This window comes from Podarcis liolepis (genome assembly GCF_965112155.1).
Source record: "Podarcis liolepis genome assembly, chromosome: 8".
NCBI classification, from domain to species: Eukaryota; Metazoa; Chordata; class Lepidosauria; order Squamata; family Lacertidae; genus Podarcis; species Podarcis liolepis.
The window spans coordinates 8356523-8375984 of record NC_139560.1 but is presented as its reverse complement, the minus strand read 5'-3'; the positions used below and the strand labels follow the sequence as shown (position 1 = coordinate 8375984).

General features: G+C 42.4%; 1 protein-coding gene across 1 annotated transcript in view; it reads right to left on the bottom strand.

Annotated features, from left to right (window-relative positions):
- Positions 1–8847: 8847 nt before the first annotated feature.
- The window catches only part of FAM135B (family with sequence similarity 135 member B), a 140687-nt gene continuing 130072 nt past the window's right edge, over positions 8848–19462 (bottom strand). Inside the window, exons 14-20 of the mRNA XM_083516510.1 lie at positions 18913–19079; positions 17069–17160; positions 14971–15068; positions 14643–14794; positions 13356–13466; positions 12256–12369; positions 8848–9696 (exon numbers count right to left, since the gene is read on the bottom strand). Coding sequence (XP_083372636.1) covers positions 9491–9696; positions 12256–12369; positions 13356–13466; positions 14643–14794; positions 14971–15068; positions 17069–17160; positions 18913–19079 — 940 coding nt within the window. The 3' untranslated portion in view covers positions 8848–9490. The remainder of the gene's footprint in view (positions 9697–12255; positions 12370–13355; positions 13467–14642; positions 14795–14970; positions 15069–17068; positions 17161–18912; positions 19080–19462) is intronic.

The window sequence follows — 19462 nt, the reverse complement described above, 5'->3', positions numbered from 1 at the left end:
ACCTAGAGCACACTCTAGTCTGTTCGGTCGGCCTGCAATCTCACTTCATAATCAGCGAGGAGCACTTTGCACAATATCACCCTTCTCTTCTATATGTCCATGCCACTGACTGTTATAAGGGACTAGGGTCAGCGGAGGCTGGTCCATCACAGCAAATGGGGCATTGTTGTCTCAACCTCTCAAAAGCCATCTCTCCCTGCTACTCCCTCTTTTCAATTCTAAAAAGAAACAGAAGGTCCCTTTGTAAGTCATAGAAGGGACCCAAACAGTCTCTTCTCTTTGGTAATCACTCGTAGCTGAGTAAGATTGTCTTCCATAAACACGGTTTTAACAATGAGTCCATAGGTGACTGTGGAGGCCAAGTCTGGATCCACATGTCCTTCCACAGTGGGGGCATTAGTTTCCGTGCGGGAGTTGATCATGGTGTGGATTTGCCACACCATGCCTTCCTCTTAGCATGTTTTCCCTTGCATCCTGAGTTTGAGTGTCTTGAAAGCCCATGACACCTCTGGCAAAGGCTGTTCTCCAACTGGAGTGCTCGCAGGCCAGTGTTTCCCAGTTGTCAGTGTTTATACTACATTTTTAAAGATTTGCCTTGAGACGGTCTTTAAACCTCTTTTGTTAACCACCAGCATTACGCTTTCCATTTTAAAGTTCGGAATAGAGTAGTTGCTTTGGAAGACGATAATCAGGCATCTGCACAACATGACCAGTCCAACGAAGTTGATGTTGAAAAATCATTGCTTCAACACTGGGGATCTTTGCTTTTTTCCAGTACACTGATAATAGTTCACCTGTCTTCCCAAGTGATGTCAGAAATGCAGGAATACAGTTGAAGCATTCATGTCCAATGAATATTCAACCTCTGTTCAAAAAACCCCAATGAAGGAGAGTTCACGACCTTCTGAGGCGTTGCATGCCACTGTTGAACAGTTCTTACCATCAGAAAGTTCTTCCTAATGTATATTCAGAATTTCCTTGCCATTTGAATCTGTGGGGTCTGGTCCTTTCCTCTGGAGCAGCAGAAAACAACCTTGCTCTACCTTCCATGTGATAGCCAGGGCCAGATTCTGGTTTGATGAGGCCCTAAGCTACTGAAGGTAATGGGGCCCTTTATATAGCATATATTTATATATAGTATTATAGTAGCAAGTGGGGGTAATAGGGAACTGTACTAGTAAATAATAATATAGGCCTACTAAATAATAGGGACGCGGGTGGTGCTGTGCGTTAAACCACAGAGCCTAGGACTTGCCAATCAGAAGGTTGGCAGTTCAAATCCCCGTGACGGGATGAGTTCCCGTTGCTCGGTCCCTGCTCCTGCCAACCTAGCAGTTCGGAAGCACATCAAAGTGTAAGTAAATAAATAGGTACTGCTCCAGTGGGAAGGTAAACGGCGTTTCCATGCGCTGCTCTGGTTCACTAGAAGTGGCTTAGTCATGCCAGCCACATGACCCAGAAGCTGTACACAGGTTCCCTCGGCCAATAAAGGGAGGTGAGGGCCACAACCCCAGAGTGGGCCACGACTGGACCTAATGGTCAGAGGTCCCTTTACCCTTTACCTTACTAAATAATAAAGATGAAGAAAAAGTAATTTTGTAATGGGGTCAATATAAATAAATTATGTATTACATTAAATCAATCTGTAGGCATAAGACTCATACCCTATGCTGCCTGATCATCAGTCTACAAGCACTCTTTAATATTAGATAACAGGTACAACAGCTTGACCTACATTCAACTGTGCTGCACAGATTTCACGATTCTGTCTCTGTTACCATTTGCGGATCACCATGGAACTTCTTTGGGTTTGGGTTTGGGATGGGTTTTTGGAAGACGCCTGTGCGTGAATTTGTTTTATGTGTGTAGATCAGTGCACACTGACCAACACACAGTCTTCTCAGTAAGGCCCTATTCCGATGACATGAGCATCATGACGTAGATTCTTATCTGCTACAGCCTTCATCCGCCTTCACAGCTGCTGTAACATGTGACTTGTTATCTTCTGCCTGTTCTGCCATTGAGGACATCTTGGATCATTCTTTGTCTAGCTCCTCCCCTTTGACCTTACCACCTTGGGTGACCCTGCTGGGAGTATGAGACTCCCGACGGCTTAGCTCACAAGGGTCATAGGAACGTGCAAGCCCACTCACCATGACAAAGTGATGAAACCACTGACTGGGGATGGTCCAACATCTTCTGAAGGAGCAGAGATTCCAAATCACTGCCCGGTCACAAATGCTAAGAAAACCAGAGACACTTGGAGAAAAGCAAGTCTAATCTTACTGGCAGTGGCTCTCCAGGATTTAAAGCACAAGTCCACTCACTGATCCTTTGAAATGGAGGCTCCAGGGATTGAACCTTCTGCATGCAAACCATGAGTTTTGCCACTGAATTATGGTTTCTTCCCCTCACATACTGTTAGGTCCCTTTTTCCTGGAGATGATGGGGGATTGATCCTGCGTCCTTCTGCATGTGAACCATGTGTGCTACCAGTTTTCCTAATACTATGGGCTTCATGTGGTAACATTTTCAGCACTGATAACTAGGTGAACACACAGTTGTATTCTTATTTGAGGAAACAGTGACATCTCGTGGCAACTGAAAGTAGCTTTGTGTGTTCCTTTTTATTTATCTCTGATAAAAACTTAAAGCAGGCATAGGCAAACTCGGCCCTCCATATGTTTTGGGAAGAAGAAGATAAAAAAGAAGATAAAAGCTTTATTTGCGTTAGCCAATGGCCATAGCAACAATAAAACATTACAGTATACACAGAAAGGAAAATTTGATATAAGAGCACAATTTAGAGTCCGAATCAGCAGTCATTTAGTGGCTCTTATTCTGATTGCCCCTGCTATGAACCTAGCAACCTTTGCTGTTATCTGCTCATTTTGAACTGATAGAAGAAAAGACATTGTGGCAGTGGTTGAGTGCCCTAGGATGGTTAGTATGAGTGGGGTGATAATCTTGTTCCTCAGGTCTTTGTAGAGAGTGCAAGACAGAAGGATGTGTGCCACTGTTTTGGTGCTACCATCTCCACAAAGACGTTTCTCAGGCGGGATCTTTTGGAATTGACCCTCAAGTACCGCAGATGGCAAAACATCCAGTCTTGCAAGTGTAAAAGCACTTCTGTATTTTGGGATAATAAGTTTGTGCAGATATGGGGCCAGAGAATCAAAATGGAAAGGTGGAAAATGAACATACCAAGGACAGAATTTCCTTACAGTGGCCAGTACAACTCCCATCATCCTTGACCACTGGTCCTGTTAGCAAGGGGTGGTGGGAGTTGTAGCCTGAAAACATCTAGAGGGCCAAGTTTGCCTATGCATGACTTAAAGCATGTTACTTATAACTTATGACTGGAGTGACAAGTGCATCTCTCTCTCTCTCTCCCCACAAACACACACAGAGAGACAGAGACAGTGCCACCATATTATATAAGATGTGGGCTGTTTCTTGTATGGCAAATCAGCAGCCTATACAATATCCCTAGCAGTACGACTCATGCAACACATTGGTGACTAATATACACACAATAATTACCAAAATCATTATGCATTCTTTATCAATCTTCTGAGAAAAATACAAAACCTTATGCAAAGCCACAGAGAATTGTGAACTACCCAACCTAAGATGAGCTTACAATATCTGATTTCAATGGATTTTTCAAATGCTTAACTCAGTATTTGGTTTTCTTTATCTTTTTAGGTAAGTCCATGAAGGTACCAGCAAAAGGTAAGTTCAGTGTTGTTCACAATACCAAGAGATTCTAGTGAAGTTGTAGATGGATGTTAATGAAGTTGTAGACAGGGTACCGGCGTTTTGCACCTGTTTTGCCCTATGCAATATCCCTGGCAGACTAAAGCTAACATCTTGGGTTACTCATCTTGGATTAGTTCCTTAACCTAGTCAATGCATTATAAGGAGGTGTCTTCCTCCAAAGTAACCATGCAAAGACAAACGAAAGGAAGCAAACAGTTTTATTAACATTTCTTTTACACCTTACAACAAGCCACACAAATCATCACCATATAGCATATGTAGAAAAATAGTAGAATCATATTGGCACTGATGACTGTTCGTTATTAACATTACCATTCATCATTAGCATCATCCTCTCATTATACAAAGTTGATCATCACTGTAATAAATAAGGAGCATTAAAATTTCACAGTGGCATTCTAAGCTTTACATTCGCGATCTTGGTTAAATAGGAGACCGATTACTCCCACCCCTTAAATATGCTCAAAACTCAAAAGCAGACCCCTTTGAAAATTAAAAGCCCTTTCTCTCAGCCAACTCCAATTATCCCACTGTGTCCCATTGCCTTGATCTCATACAGAGCTCTGCATTTGTCAGTGAGGTTGCTTGTCAAACATGAAATTAATAAGAAAGCAGACAAAGAAAAGGGGACACGTTATTATTGTCCCAGTAAATGAGCAGACCTTTGCAAGCAATAATCCCTCCCTCTCATTGGGCTGCAGGTCAAATTTGCACAAATGAGCATATGCACTTTGCAAGTGGGGCACAGCTGCAGACAGTGAAACTTGTAGCAAATGGGTCAAAAAGAACCATCAGTTACTTATTAGCATCCACAAAAGGGGGTTCTCTGGTATGACTGTTCTCAAGTTTCACATTCATCACATCTAATCAGGCCATTTTGGAAAGCTTGAACCAGTGGTAATATTGGTTTGGAGTTGGCAATAGTTATTCACCTTACTAACTAGTAATAGAGAAAGTCTGTAAAAACAAAAACAAAAAACCCAGTTCCAGAAGAATCAGACTCTGACAAAGATGCTAGACACCCAGCAGTGTGTGTGTGTGTGTGTGTGTGTGTGTATTTGCGAATGATTTGAACAGCCAATAACAAGGTCTTTTTAAATATATCTGTATATCTATATTTATATATTCCCATAGAAAGAGACATCTTAAAAGCCTTTTCAAAGGAGGCCAAATTGAATCATACCTTAGCGATGTTCCGACATTTTAGATGTTGCTCTACACAACACAATTATCTTCTAAGGTTAGTTTGTAGTACAATAGCATAAACATTATATAATATATATGTATATTTATGTAAGACAGGATTATATAATATTCAAGGCCTTTACAAAGACAGTGTCCCAATTAAAAAAAAAAGATATATCTGATAGCTTCAGCAGATCAGATTATTATTGCCCATAATTTTGATACAATTGTGGCAGCATTTATGAAGATGGAACCTACACCAGTTTGTATAAAAAACAACAACCCTATTACGAGTTCAGCAATTGATCCACAGGAGCCTGTGTATCATGGATTTTCTTGGTTGGAGAAAAGGAACATCCACATTTGATCAACAGAAATATTTTCACAAGTACTAGATCAGGATGATGGTACTAGACCCACATCTCAGATGGTTCATCTATGAGCCACAGGATTCTGGGTGGAAGGAGGAGGATTCCAACCAATTCTGCATGGGTCTGAGACGGCCACCTGAAATCTCCAGTAAGACACATCAAAAAGTCAATGTAGAGCTAAGCAGTGCCTGTTAGCATCTGCAGAAGTTGGGTGAGGCTCACACAAGTTGGTCTCAAGCCCGTTTTGTGTCTCTAGAAGTCCCTTCATTATTATTATTTTTAAAGATTTCAGGTTGGGCCATTACCAAATATGAATGCTCACACATAAAACACACATTCTGCCATTCCACATTGGGGGAGAAAAGATTAATATTGGGATTTGGTAAACAACACTAGCAAGGAATAGGATCAAGTTATAATGGCAAAGATGCTAAATTTATGGGGCTCTGATTCACCCTTGGAGTCCTGGGTGAGCAAGGTCTCTTCCATTCTCTTCAGTGTTTCAGAAAATTCTGGGTGTGTTACATGCGCAGAATTAATTGCTGGGACATGCGCTGCCTATTAATGTCAGGCGAAAGTGCCTTCATTAGACGGGTTTTTTATGCCAGTTAAAAACTTTTTTTTGGTTTGGGCTAGCCTACCCAGTCATGTAATTTGATTATGCATGCTTGTTATCAAACACTGCTGATTTTATCTACACATTGATACCTTTAATATTTCAGCTTGTTTTTAAGGTCTGTTTATTTCGTCAGTATTCTAGTCTATTTTACATAAACCACTTGCAGAGGTTTTTAAAGAAAACATTCTACATATTTTGTCCAATTAAAAATGTATCTGAATAATTAAATATGCAAATCAATGTTTCTCCAACAGTCAAAGGGGGCTATCCTATGGCAAAAACCATTGGAATGATGAGTTTAGGAAGATCAGGATCTCTAGCTGAGATGGCTGATTCCGGGCTCAGCTGGTATTAAGTCCCCAACCTCATCTTAGCCAAGGTTATGCTGGTGTAACTTGCTGACCCTGGCTCAGCCAGGACTTTTGGGGGGCAAGGTGGGACATTCTGGGGGCATGGTAGCCTGGGACCTGACGGCGTAGATCTCAGACTGGATTCTAAGTTCAGCGCAGTTGTGCAACATGAAAACCTGGCACAGAACTCTATTTTAAAGGCTTGTTTCCCCTCTGCCAGGCTTAGGCAGAACAACATCACCAACCCTACTGCTGAATGGGTTTTGGATTTGGTCAAACTTTATGCCCTTCTAGTTTACACTGGTGTGTTTTACATCAGCTTCTAGATTGCTCCCCAAGTCAGAGATCTTTGTTTCACTGCTTCTGGTTTTGCCACATGCTTAAGATGCATTACCTGAAGCTCAGAGTACTCCAAAGACACTATGAAATGTTAAGAAAGTGATTTAGGGAGTAATCCTGTACACCAGAAGCTGGCATAGGTTAAGCTGGCATAAAGCCACACCAGATCAAAACCCCTGGTCTGGGGAAAGTCTACTGCTAGCTGGGGAAACAAGCCTTTAAAGCACAACCTTTTTTGCCTGGCCACATGACTGAGCTGAACAGAGTTTGGATCCGGATGAAGTCTGCACTACCCAGTCACAACCTCAGAGGTGCTGAGTTCTGCCTGACATTGGAAGGGCTCATTGCATGTGCGTGATGTCAGGAGGAAGTCAATAGGCCTGCTGGGGGCCCTTCCGCCACCACAGGGAGGCCCGGCGAGGCCCACTGCTGCTGTGGTCCAGCCCCCCAAGACTGGGGTGGGGGCTCAGTCCTGTCCACACACATATAGAGTTGGCACCTATGGCCACCCGCATGGCCCCAGAACACCACTTTTGGGGAATTTAAACTGGCCTTGACTCCAGACAACCTTGATTCAGCTGGCTGAGTCCTGATTGAGCCAGGATGAGCAACCTTTTCTTCTTCTTCATGAAATAACCTAAATCTTCTCTCAAAAGGAAAATATATCAAAATCTGTACTCTGATGAACTACAGATTATTTATGTGCACATTGCAAAAACTGACAAGCACAGATTCTGGAAGTTCACATTCCAGAAATTTAAAAAGAATTCCAACGTGAATCTAAAACAGGTTTCCTCAACCTCGGCCCTCCAGATGTTTTGAGACTACAATTCCCATCATCCCTGACCACTGGTCCTGCTAGCTAGGGATCATGGGAGTTGTAAGCCAAAAACATCTGGAGGGCCAAGGCTGAGGAAGCCTGATCTAAAATAACATGCAGTCATACCATTCCAAGCCACTCCATCCAGTTCAACCTTTTCCATAGAACCTTTAGTTCTATGTGCCCCCAAATCTCAGAGAAATATTTGCAAAAGCTCTTACACCGAGTGCTGCCATACCAGTTTGGGTTACTTATCCATCTAATTCAGGTATTGTATACTTTGAATCACTCTGAAGACTCTTGGGCATGAGGTACAGGCCATCATCTGAACCTGGGATCTCCTGCCTGTAAATCAAGTTCTCTACCACTGAACTACCATTGCTTATGATGTCAAATAGGCCTGTGGATTGGCCCACAGGAGGCTCCTTTCCAGCTTAGAGGTAACACACCTGGGAGACCAATTTTGACTGACTGGCTGGGCTAGAGATGTCCTGGGAGGAAGTGGCCCACAGTGTCACCATTGCACTTCAGCTGGGGGTGGAGACTGTGATAGGCACACCTCTCTTGCCTCCAGCTCAAACCAATAAATATGCACATTTCCTATAACCTTTTCTCCCAAACTCAGGGTCTCCTGTCAGTCACCTAATCCCTGTGCTTTCTTCTCTACCAATGGCTACTAACCAGCCATGATGTCCATTGCTGGAGGCAGCATGTCATTGAAAGCCAGTTTCTGGAAATGAAGCTATTGCAAAAATCCTCCCCTTAGGCATCTGATTGGCCAGGATAGACTGCTGGCCTCATCCAACAAGGCTCTTCTGTTGTTTCCAATCATCCTACTATAGGAGGCACAGGAGAAAATTCTAGTTAACTTACTTCCCCACCAAAAAAGAAGAAGTCTGGAACCCATGGTCACCCTGTTAAATAGGCACATTAACCACATTTTCTCATGCCAAGTTATAGGCAGATGGGTTTTTTCAACCACTGTCCCTGCATCTTTGACCACTGTTAGCATCTTTTAGCAACTTAGGGCAACCTGCGATGAACAAGGGAATAACTCTGTTGCTATTCATGTTGGAGAGAGTTCCTCCTCAAGTACTGGAAGGAGTTCAAGGGTCCCTTGTTTGGGTCTTGAAGTGAGTGGATGAACTGTAGCCTCTGTATGCCAGAGGAGAGGCCTGGGTCTTGATCAGTGAAAGGAGTCGTTTTGGGGCGACATCCTTCAATCCTTGCTCACTTCACAATACGTCCACCATTGCCAGCCTGTGTTCTTGTGCCTTCAAAGCTCCTCCAGAGTCCCTTAAATCAGATTGCTTGGCACAAGGAAAGCCCCTGCCCACCAAAATTTGGGACACCACAACAGATTAGTTCAAAGTCAGCGACTAGACTTTGCAGAGATAATTTTATTACACTTTGCGGCCTTCAGAACTGGAGTTTTCCACACATTTACGAGTTTTCTTCTCAACTTCCCCTGCCAAACAAATAAATAAAGTGCTGTAATCCACAGATTCCCATTCCTATTTACTGATTCACCACAAAGGAGAATTTAACCTGAGTTTACTTCTTTCTTCTTTTGTTGACCATACGAAACATGGAAAATCTACAAAACCAGACAAGTTTCTTCTTAAATAATAATTATTGACTCAGCTAAGGCAGTTTATGCCTAAGTGGATTTCTTAATGGTGGAAGGGAGAAAAAGATGTCAGTCCAGTGACCATTATAAAGGGGGCAGATCTATAATCACATCCTCAGGATTTTAAAAGCTTTTTTTTTAGGAGGTTGGTGGTTAGATGAACAAAAAGAAAAAAGACGGAATAACATGTATATGTTTACATCTTCCAAAAAGCACCAATTTTTGGCCCTTTGAATACCTTATAACCAAAGCACTTTGATTGCTCTCCCCAAGCCACTAGGGTGTGCCGTAAGCATATTCTGTTTGTTTCCAGAAACGAAGCACTCTCTTGGCCCAGAAAGTCTTTGCAATTCAATATGCAAGACTCCCTTTGCTGCCCTGAGGCTCACAGTCTTATTTGAAGTAGTTGAGTCCTGCAACCAGGAAAAATTTCTCCAGGAACAGTTCAGAATCCAGCACCGCGATGTGAGCTGCTCGCCCAATCAGAGTGTTGGCTGTGTTTGGCAAGGCGTGGAACACATCGTGGCGGATTAAAGTGCAATCCTTTGTCCCCACGACCGGCCGGAGGAGGTTGTTGATCATCTCGGCATAAACAGGACCTTGGAAAGTTGAAAAACATAACTATTATGTATGGAATGGACAGTAAGGACTGACCCGACCCAAGACCAGGAAGAAGAGACGTTGGATGAAGATTGGAAGAAAGTTTATAAAGAATTTTTTTCTCTCTGGGGGATTAGCCTAAAATTAATGAATATTAGGGAAAATGTTGGAATGAAACTATATGACTCTAGTAGAAATGATATCAGGAGTTATGTACAATCGAATATTAAGCTTTAAGCTCTAAAGTATTTTACGGTAAGATAAGGTTACATAAATTAAGGTAATTTGAATAACAGAATATGGGGGAAAGATGGAAAGGATTTGTTGAGTTAATTAATAGGTTAAATTGTTAAGATAAATTATTTAATAAAAATTGAGAAAGATGGAAAGAATTTGCTGAAATAACTAATCAAACTAGAATACAAAAAGGGAGGTGTGAGGAGGTCAATGAAACAAGCAAATGGAAGTTAAAGATATGCAATATGGGATTTGTGTCTTTTTCTTCTTTCTTTTTTATCTTTTTGCTGTATTGTTGCATTGGTGTTTTTTTCCCATCTTTTTTATGTATTGTAGTGTTGTTTTTAATTTTTTCTGTTTTTTCTGTAATTTTGAAACTATTAATAAATAATTTTTTTTTAAAAAAGAAAAACATTATTATTATTATTTCTTTATTGTCTTCAATATTCATGGTGTATGAAGAACACAAGATGAACCTGCTGGACCAGTGGCTCATCTCACACAGAATCCTATTCTCTTTTTATAATATTTTTATTAACTTTCACCACAGAAAATGATTAGAAGGGAAGGATGGTAGGGAAATGTGGATATTGCACAACAGATATAGGGAATTTTATCCATATGTGGTGCATTTGTGAAAGAGAAAGAAAGTACTGGGATAAAGCTATAAATAGTAAAAATGAAATGCACAAATTTAAATTAGCAGTAGATCTGAAATGATGTTTGTTGAAGTATGAAAAATAGGCTAATCCTTCCTAAGCTTCAAAGGCCAATTATGTATTTAATAGCTGCAGGCAAGGAAAGTTTAATAGGAGACCTGAAAAAGCATATAGAGTTGGGATATAGCATAATTAGCTAAGTTAACTGTTTCTCAAAAGGAAAACTGTAATTATGGACAATTTTGCAAATCATCACAACTGGTAATAAGAGTAGCTATCTCAATATTTCACTAATAATGATTGTGCCATATTTTAAGTCATTATACTTAAGAAGGAAGACTAATGAATACATAAATTAAAAGAAGTGGGGCTGATACTTGACGGTGGTTCAACCATCGTTTCCTAAGTCCAGCTGAGCTTTTGCTGGCATTGCAGAGGTGAAGGGCAGGTGATCCCCATTGCTATCTGTTCCTGGGCTCTGAGAGGTGTTTCCCATCAATATAGGTTTTTCTGTGTAGCTGACTGCATTTGTGTAACTCTAAGATGGAGAGCCTGTGACCCTTCAGATGCTGTTGGTGTTTCTATCTATCTATCTATCTATCTATCTATCTATCTATCTATCTATCATCTATCTATCATCTATCTGTCTATCTATACCTGAAGGAGCATCTCCACCTCCATCGTTGCCCGGACATTGAGGTCCACCTCCGAAGACCTTCTGGCGGTTCCCTCACTGTGAGAAGTGAGGCTACAGGGAACCAGGCAGAGGGTCTTCTTGGCAGTGGCGCACTCCCTCTGGAATGTCCTCCCATCAGATGTCAAGGAGATAAGCAACTATCTGACTTTTAGAAGACAACTGAAGGCAGCCCTGTACAGGGAAGTTTTTAATGTTTGATCTTTTATCGTGTTTTTAATATTCTATTGGGAGCTGCCCAGAGTGGCTGGGGAAACTCAGCCAGATGGGCGGGGTATAAATATTTATTTATTTATCCTCATCATCATCATCTACAGTTGCAATCATAATTTACAGACCTTCAGCTGTTTGAAATGAGCAAATCAAACAAAAGCAATTGAAATAGCTCAACACGACGGATGATTCAAGTGGTGAAATTAAGCACTTCAAAGTGTGACTCATGTTGCCCATCAATATGTCCTTTCTATTGTGCATTCATGATGTTTTGCACTCATTGTGGTATCTGAATGGGGCACTTCTGAGCATTGAACTCAAAATCCCATCAGCACCAGGGAATGATCAGTTATGGTAGGATTTGCAGCTCAACCACACCTTGAGGGCCTCTAGCCCTGGTCTACGCGATTGTTTGACTCAACTGGGATGAGTAGCAATCACCTTCAAGTGGTCACCTATGTGGCAGGTGGCCCTGGCTCCTCCTGAGGAACATAGGAAGTTTCCCTGTACCATGTACGACCCAGATTTCAGATAGGAGTCTTAGATCTAACTGGAGATTCATTCTTTTCTTTTGTCTCCTGATGTCCATTGATTAATGGAGATCATGGGCATCTGGAAACAGGGAAGTATCTGTTTTCACACTGTATATATCTATTATGTGTCCTGTTAGGATATGCCCATCTAGAAATAAATCCATGCACAGTTTGTTGTTGTTTTAAATGCAGCCACTCTCTTAAGTCCACAAAGAAGCTCACCTGTCTGTCGGTCTTTCAGAGCCGATTTGCACATTTCTATTCTTGCAGAATGAAATGGTACATAGCGGTCTTGGGGAGAGGCCACCAGGACAACATTTTTGAAATACTGGAGACCTGTAAAAAGATGAAAGGAAAAAGGAAACAAGTTTGTGCATTAGAACAGCCTTCCTTAGATGAAATGCATGCTGGGTGGTGGAGCAAATTCTACCCACTATGAAGAAAACATCATACCATACAAAGAAAAAAAAGTAAGTTTCATGGTAAGTTTTGGCACCCCCTCTTTTTTGTTTTTGTTTTTGTTTTCCCTTTTTTTAAAAAAAAATAATAGCACTGAGTAGCGGTGATATGGTTGAGGAGATTGTGTGGAATCTGAAGGGCCGGACAGAGAGGTCTAAAGGGTCTGCATTTGGTCTAAACCACTGAGCCTCTTAGGCTTGCCGATCAGAAGGTTGGCGGTTCGAATCTGCACAACGGGATGAGCTCCTGTTGCTCTGTCCCACCTCCTGCCAACCTAGCAGTTCGAAAGCACACCAGTGCAAGTAGATAAATAGGTACCACTGTGGTGGGGAGGTAAATGGCATTTCTGTGTGCTCTGGTTTCCATCATGGTGTCCTGTTGCACCAGAAGCGGTTCAGTCATGCTGGCCACATGACCCGGAAAGCCGTCTGTGGACAAACACCGGCTCCCTCGGCCTGAAAGCGAGATGAGCGCCACAACCCCACCTTTGACTGGACTTAACCGTCCAGGGTTCCTTTACCTTTTTTTTACAGCATAGTAGCAGCCAGGGATGCCAACTTGAATAAAACATGGAGGAGCAGGTAAGCTCCAGGCCACATAAAATTGATCACATGCCACAGTGCACACACACCATTTGAATGGCAATGCCCAGCAACTTTTGGGGTCCCCAGCTCCCTAAAATATTTTATTTGGGAGGGGGAGCAAAGGGACCTTGACCCCTAGCAGTTGGCGCCTATGGTAGCAGCCAAACAGGAAACCACTCTCTGTGAAATGGCCGTTTCCCCAAGTCAACTGGATTTCAAACAAGCAGATGAAGACACCACCACTTGCTAGAATAGAGGCTTTGATTTTAACTCACCCACCTGTTTTTTGGCTGAGCTGGTAGAGGAAACATTTCCGCAGATCTGCATTGTCCCTGAAGGTCAGCTGCAAAAGTGACCCGGATTTTTTCAGCTTCTGCATGAGCCACAAGCCTAGAAAAAGCAATGGTGATTTGTGGGTTTCCAAGAGCACTTGCGTGGGGTAAAGCCCAGCAAACCGATTGGGGGAGATCAATTCTGCATTAAACCTCAAAGCAACTATTTCAAAGGGAGTCTGAGAACTACTGGGGGAAGCTGAATGGCCAGGGTCATTCAAAACTGAAGAATTGTCCATGCACACGACAGCCTATACCCAGAACAAACTTAGTTGGTCTCTAAGGTGCTACTGGGCAATTTTTAAGTTTTAGTTTATTTATTATATGAGAGCCAGTGTGGTGTAGTGGTTAAGAGCGGTAGTCAGGTAATCTGGGAAACCGGGTTCGTGTCTCCGCTCCTCCACATGCAGCTGCTGGGTGACCTTGGGCCAGTCACACTTCTCTGAAGTCTCTCAGCCTCACTCACCTCACAGAGTGTTTGTTGTGGGGGAGGAAGGGAAAGGAGAATGTTAGCCGCTTTGAGACTCCTGAAGGGGAGTGAAAGGCGGGATATCAAATCCAAACTCTTCTTCTTCTTCTTCTATTCAAAACCAAAATGGTTATCTGAAAGTAATGTGATGGTAAGGGGCCTGGATAGTTGCTGGTTGGCTGGCAGGCAAAGGGGCTTTTCAGGGCTTGTGTACTGGGAATTGTAACATGATGGGAGAGGTTTTTAGACAACCTCTAAAAGTAGATTAGGCCTATCTCCAGGTGTCTTGGACTACAGTTTCCATCACCCTCAACCAACTGGCCATGCTGCCATGGACTAATGGGAATCCAACAACATCTGGAGGGCCACAACTTCCTAGCCTTGGTTTATTAGCAATGGACAAGCAAAGTCCACATGTTTATAAAGCATGTTCTTGGTTCATTTTGTGCATTTTGTGAGGTTGGTTGTTCTCTCTCTCTCTCTCTCTCTCTCTCTCTCTCTCTGTGTGTGTGTGTGTGTGTGAGAGAGAGAGAGAGAGAGAGAGAGAGAGAGATCTCCAATAAAACTCAGAGTATCCCCATTGAAACCAGAGCATGTCCACAGAAACCAATGATCTTCAGTGAATTGGTTTCTGTGGTTGTATTCCATTCCTGGTTGGAGACACTCCTATAACATTTCATAGCATGGGGAAGGAAACATTAGACAGGATATTAGAACCACTCTCATACTTTCAGTGTTTCCCTTCAAACAGCCGGTAGCTCTTACCTGTACTAACCAAAGTACTGTTGTTGTAAAGCGTTCCCAGGTGAGGCCCAGAGAGGGAAAGGAAAGTATGCAGCTTATTGAGGTAATAGCGAAATCTGGGCCGGGTTAACACGGATCGGATGATGACGTTGCCAAGGGAGTGGCCGATGAAACTGTGGGGACACAATTTGTATCCATTTATTTAGAGAACGCCTTCATTGCTCTGCATTCAAAGGAACCTCAAAGTGATGCACAAAAGCAGAAAGGGCCACCATTCAATATATTAACAGCCAAACAGTAGCCTATGAAAATGATGTCATCCTGCTCCACAGTTGCCACTGCTATTTACCTTATTCGTGATATCGACAAGTTGTACAGCTGAATGTGCTGAATTATTTCATCCAGCAAGCGGTCGGTCATTGTATCGAAATCTGCAAATGTGTCTGTCTGTTAAATCAAGAGAAGAACAGTTGGTAGTACCCTTCCGAGTTTTCATATGTAAACCATATATTTGAAATGATTAACAAAAGAAGTTTGAGGACATTTAAAAGAAGAGTACACCTGCCCAAGGTATGCCATGCATTTCAGAGGCTCACTTCTGTTGGCTCTGCAACTGGTGTGGGGTGTGTGGTAGAGATGATAAAGAAATTCAATCTGGCTTTCATATTAATGAGAAACTACCTAATTCGCACTGTCCCTGCTCCTGCCAACTTAGCAGTTCAAAAGCACGTCAAAGTGCAAGTAGATCAATAGGTGCCACTCCGGCGGGAAGGTAAACGGCATTTCCATATGCTGCTCTGGTTCGCCAGAAGCAGCTTAGTCATGCTGGCCACATGACCCGGAAGCTGTACACCGGCTTCCTCGGCCAGTAAAGAGAGATGAGCGCCACAACCCCAGAGTCAGCCACGACTGGACCTAATGGTCAGGGGTCCCTTTACCTTTACCTAATTCGCAGTTCCCAAACCACTATGCAAATCTAAACACAACCTCTCTGAATGTTGCAGTGTAGCTCTCCAACCCAACCACACATACATAATTGTATGCATTGGGGTACACAACTGTTAGCCTGCATTGGCATGATCTTACCTACGTCTGTTCAAATGTAAGCACCCCTGTGTTCAATGGGAGGTATTCACATGTGACTGTAATAGCAGGGATGGTGGACCTCAAGTAAGCAGATCAAATGTGACTCTCTAGGCACCTCTGTCTGTCCCCTGGAAATTTCCCCAGACCCACTCACATTCCTAAGGCCATGTCTTCCATTGGCTTGGCTTTGCATCTTCCATGAATGTTTTTGCCCAGCAGGGAATTGTACTTGCATTCTGACAATTCCTCTTACTAGTCTGGATGGAGGCTAAAGAAAGCTGTGCAAAAATTGGCCTACTGCACAAAATTAAAATTTGCATTAATTTTTCTATCCACTTTTGCCTCTCACCTAACCCACCACTTGCATGCAACCTCTGGAAGGTAGGTCAGAAGGGAATGTGGACCTCAAGGTGGAAAAGGGTTAGAGGATCACAGCCTCAGTCAATATTCCAGTCTCATCCTTAATTTCTGGCCTTCACTGGCATGGCTCAGAGCTGAAGGGTTGGTGATGAAGCCCTTCCAATGCTCTGTAAGCTTCCTACTGCTACTTTTACTACCACTTAAAGTCCAGCTGCATTTGGCACCAGCTCTATGAAACCATCAGATGGTTAATGTTGACCGCAAAGCTACCACAAAATTGCATTGTTGCTACATAGTTCTGATATTTTGTGGTTGAACAGTTATAATTAGTACCCATTGAGGGCCAGCAATGTGTAGTTATGCAAATGCTAAGCCATGCATTCTGTTGTTGCTTGTAATAAACAGAAAGGGAATGATGGAGGAACGGAATTCAGAGGGATGAGGATGGCAAATGGCCCTTTTTCTCTGGAGCTGTGCTGTTTTGTAATCCCATCAGCTCTGCATCAGATTCAAAACTAATGAGATGCCTGGGAAATAATCATCGAATGCTGGGACAAAGATTCAAGGGAAACATATCCAGTAATTAATGCTTCTTTTTGTGTGAGAGAGAAAATCCATCTTGCTAATTGCTACTCGTTCCAAAGAAAAACACGAGCACATCCAATTTGCAATATTGCCTTCCACTAAACATGCTCGTAGACTTAAATATAGACTCTGGCCTGTTTGTTTTGCCTGCACTGATAATTAATGGTTTTCTCTGAAACTTACTATCTTCCATTTTATTTAGACATGGGAGGATGTGCTCAATCACAGAGGACATATATATAAAAAAAAATAAGATAAGAAGGAGTGTCCCTTGAGCTCCAATGTATTTGTAATTATTTTCTGCGGCTTTGTGTTCCATTTTTTAAATTGTGGTATTATTAACTGTTTCGAATGAATCATTATGAGATGGAAACTTGAGGTACAAACCTTGAAGAAGTAAGAAATGAGCAAAATACCTGGTTCCTTTCTGACATCAAGAAGTCAAGCTTTCCACCGGGGAGACCCAGTTCGATGAAAGTTTTTACCAGCCGTAGATCTGCACTGTTACCTTGAGATGGAAGAAATTGCTTTTCTAAGACACAGGTTCCATGCTGAAGGACATCATCCACCCATCTCTCATCCTGCTTACTGGGGAGGGGGGTTGACAATGACAGTCTGGTATGTCTCTTTTCAGAGCAAACATGAGTGGATTCTTCTGATAATGAGTCCATGTATCTTGGCTGGCTAGTTTGCATGACTTTGCATTCCCGCTCTCACTGCAGGCATATCCTGAGGAGGTGGGAAGTGACTTGTCTTTCAGTCAAAATAAAAAAAATTCCTTCCAGTAACACCTTAAAGACCAACTAAGTTAGTTCTTGGTATGAGCTTTCGTGTGCATGCACACTTCTTCAGATACACTGAAAGAGAAGTTGCCAGACCTTCTATATAGTGAGAAGGTGGGGAGGGGTATTACTCAGAAGGGTGGTGGGAATGGGAGATTGGCAGATAGCTGAGATGGCAGATAGCTGAGATTGGCTATCTGCCAATCTCCCATTCCCACCTTCTCACTATATAGAAGGATCTGGCAACTTCTCTTTCAGTGTATCTGAAGAAGTGTGCATGCACACGAAAGCTCATACCAAGAACTAACTTAGTTGGTCTTTAAGGTGCTACTGGAAGGAATTTTTTTATTTTGTCTATGGCAGACCAACACGGCTACCTATCTGTAATTGTCTTTCAGTGATATGGCTGTGATGCCCCCAGTGTGAATGCAGTGCCTCATCTAAAATAGTGATTCATTTTCAGGGCAATTTTCATCCTATCAAACTTTGACCCAATGTGTTGAACCCAAGGTGAAATGTTCTGGAAGGCATTCAAGTGCCATATTGGTAGCCAAGGTAACTCCAAACTAACTGGAAGTTGTTGCAAGAATGAGCTCATATGTGTATATTTATTTGCTTTGATATATGCTACTTGGTTTGCTTTGATTCTGTGGACCTTGGGATACTGAGTTCTAGACCCAGAGAGGGGAGAAGCTTCAAGTAGCTGCCACCTATGGCCTCACCAGCCAGGTGTCATGGAAGGTTCTGGGTAAAGTCATGCATGCTGCTTTGTGCATAAAGGTTGTATGAATGTTTGCTTGGGTGTGGACATGTCATGATGCAAAGAGGGCTCCATTTTTTTTTAATTAAAATAATTGTTGTTATTTTTTATCTATGTCATTTTAAACCATGATATTAATGCTGTATTCTTAGTTTTAGATCTTGATTTATGTGGAAATTGTTTCCCATTTGGTTGTGTATTTTCTTTTAGATGTGGTTTATTTATTGTTTATGATTTTTGTAATTATGTAAATCTTGTCATGTTGTAAGTCACCCTGAGCATTGTTTTTAACTGTGGCAAGGCGGCATGCAGATAAAATGATGATGATGACCTCTCACGGTTGCAGGGTCCATCCTATGTCTTTAAAGGCAGTGAGGCTCTGCACACTGTGTTGTAAGCTTATAAAGCACTAGAACTGGATGTCTGGTCTTTCTGAAATCCTTCTTTGGTATCCCTGCATCAAACAACTCATACATGCCCTCCTTGGGGCCTGTGGTTCAGAACACCCATGACTTTGTGAAAGTTCTGAAGCACTGGGTTACTTCCCAGAGGAGGCTGGGATTTATAGTCCAACCCAAGTTTGAAGACCCCCTAACCATGGTCTCTATGACTAGCATAACTGCAGCTGTCTGCTTTCACATTACACACAATTATGTATTGTGTGAACACTGTATATTCACAATGCACAGTTATCCCCACATCGCCTCTTTGGCCTTACCATCCAGTCCATGGACACAGACCACTAGGTGAATCCCATCTTCAAAATTTTCTTCCTCTTCCTCTGGTGGGAAATATGGGATATCAGAAGCGAGTGCAGTTAAGTCACTGTACAGAAATCCTTCAATCTTCAGCTCTTTTTTAAATTTTTCTTTGGCCTGATGAAAACTGGAGAATACACTAATTAATCAATGATTGAGATGGGCATTCAACAACATGTGACTTTTCAACCATTGCATTCAAAGGGCTGGGGTGAGAGTTGGATTTTGGCACTGCTGCTGGTAGACCAGTTGTGGAAGGATAACCAAATTCAGATTTTCAAATCTCAACCCAAATGCCAACCATACAGTCTCCAGTGATGTAGGCCTGGGCTGGGGCACCTTTTCGGCCCACTGGGACAAATCTGTATCTCCCATACCCCAGTAGGACAATTTTGGCAGGTGATTGGAACTACCCACCAGTCAATCATATGACATCAAGTTGACATCCAGTGTGCTCCCACCACTGGTTTGGCAAGCAGTGTAAATATGGCATTAGCCACAATCCATAGT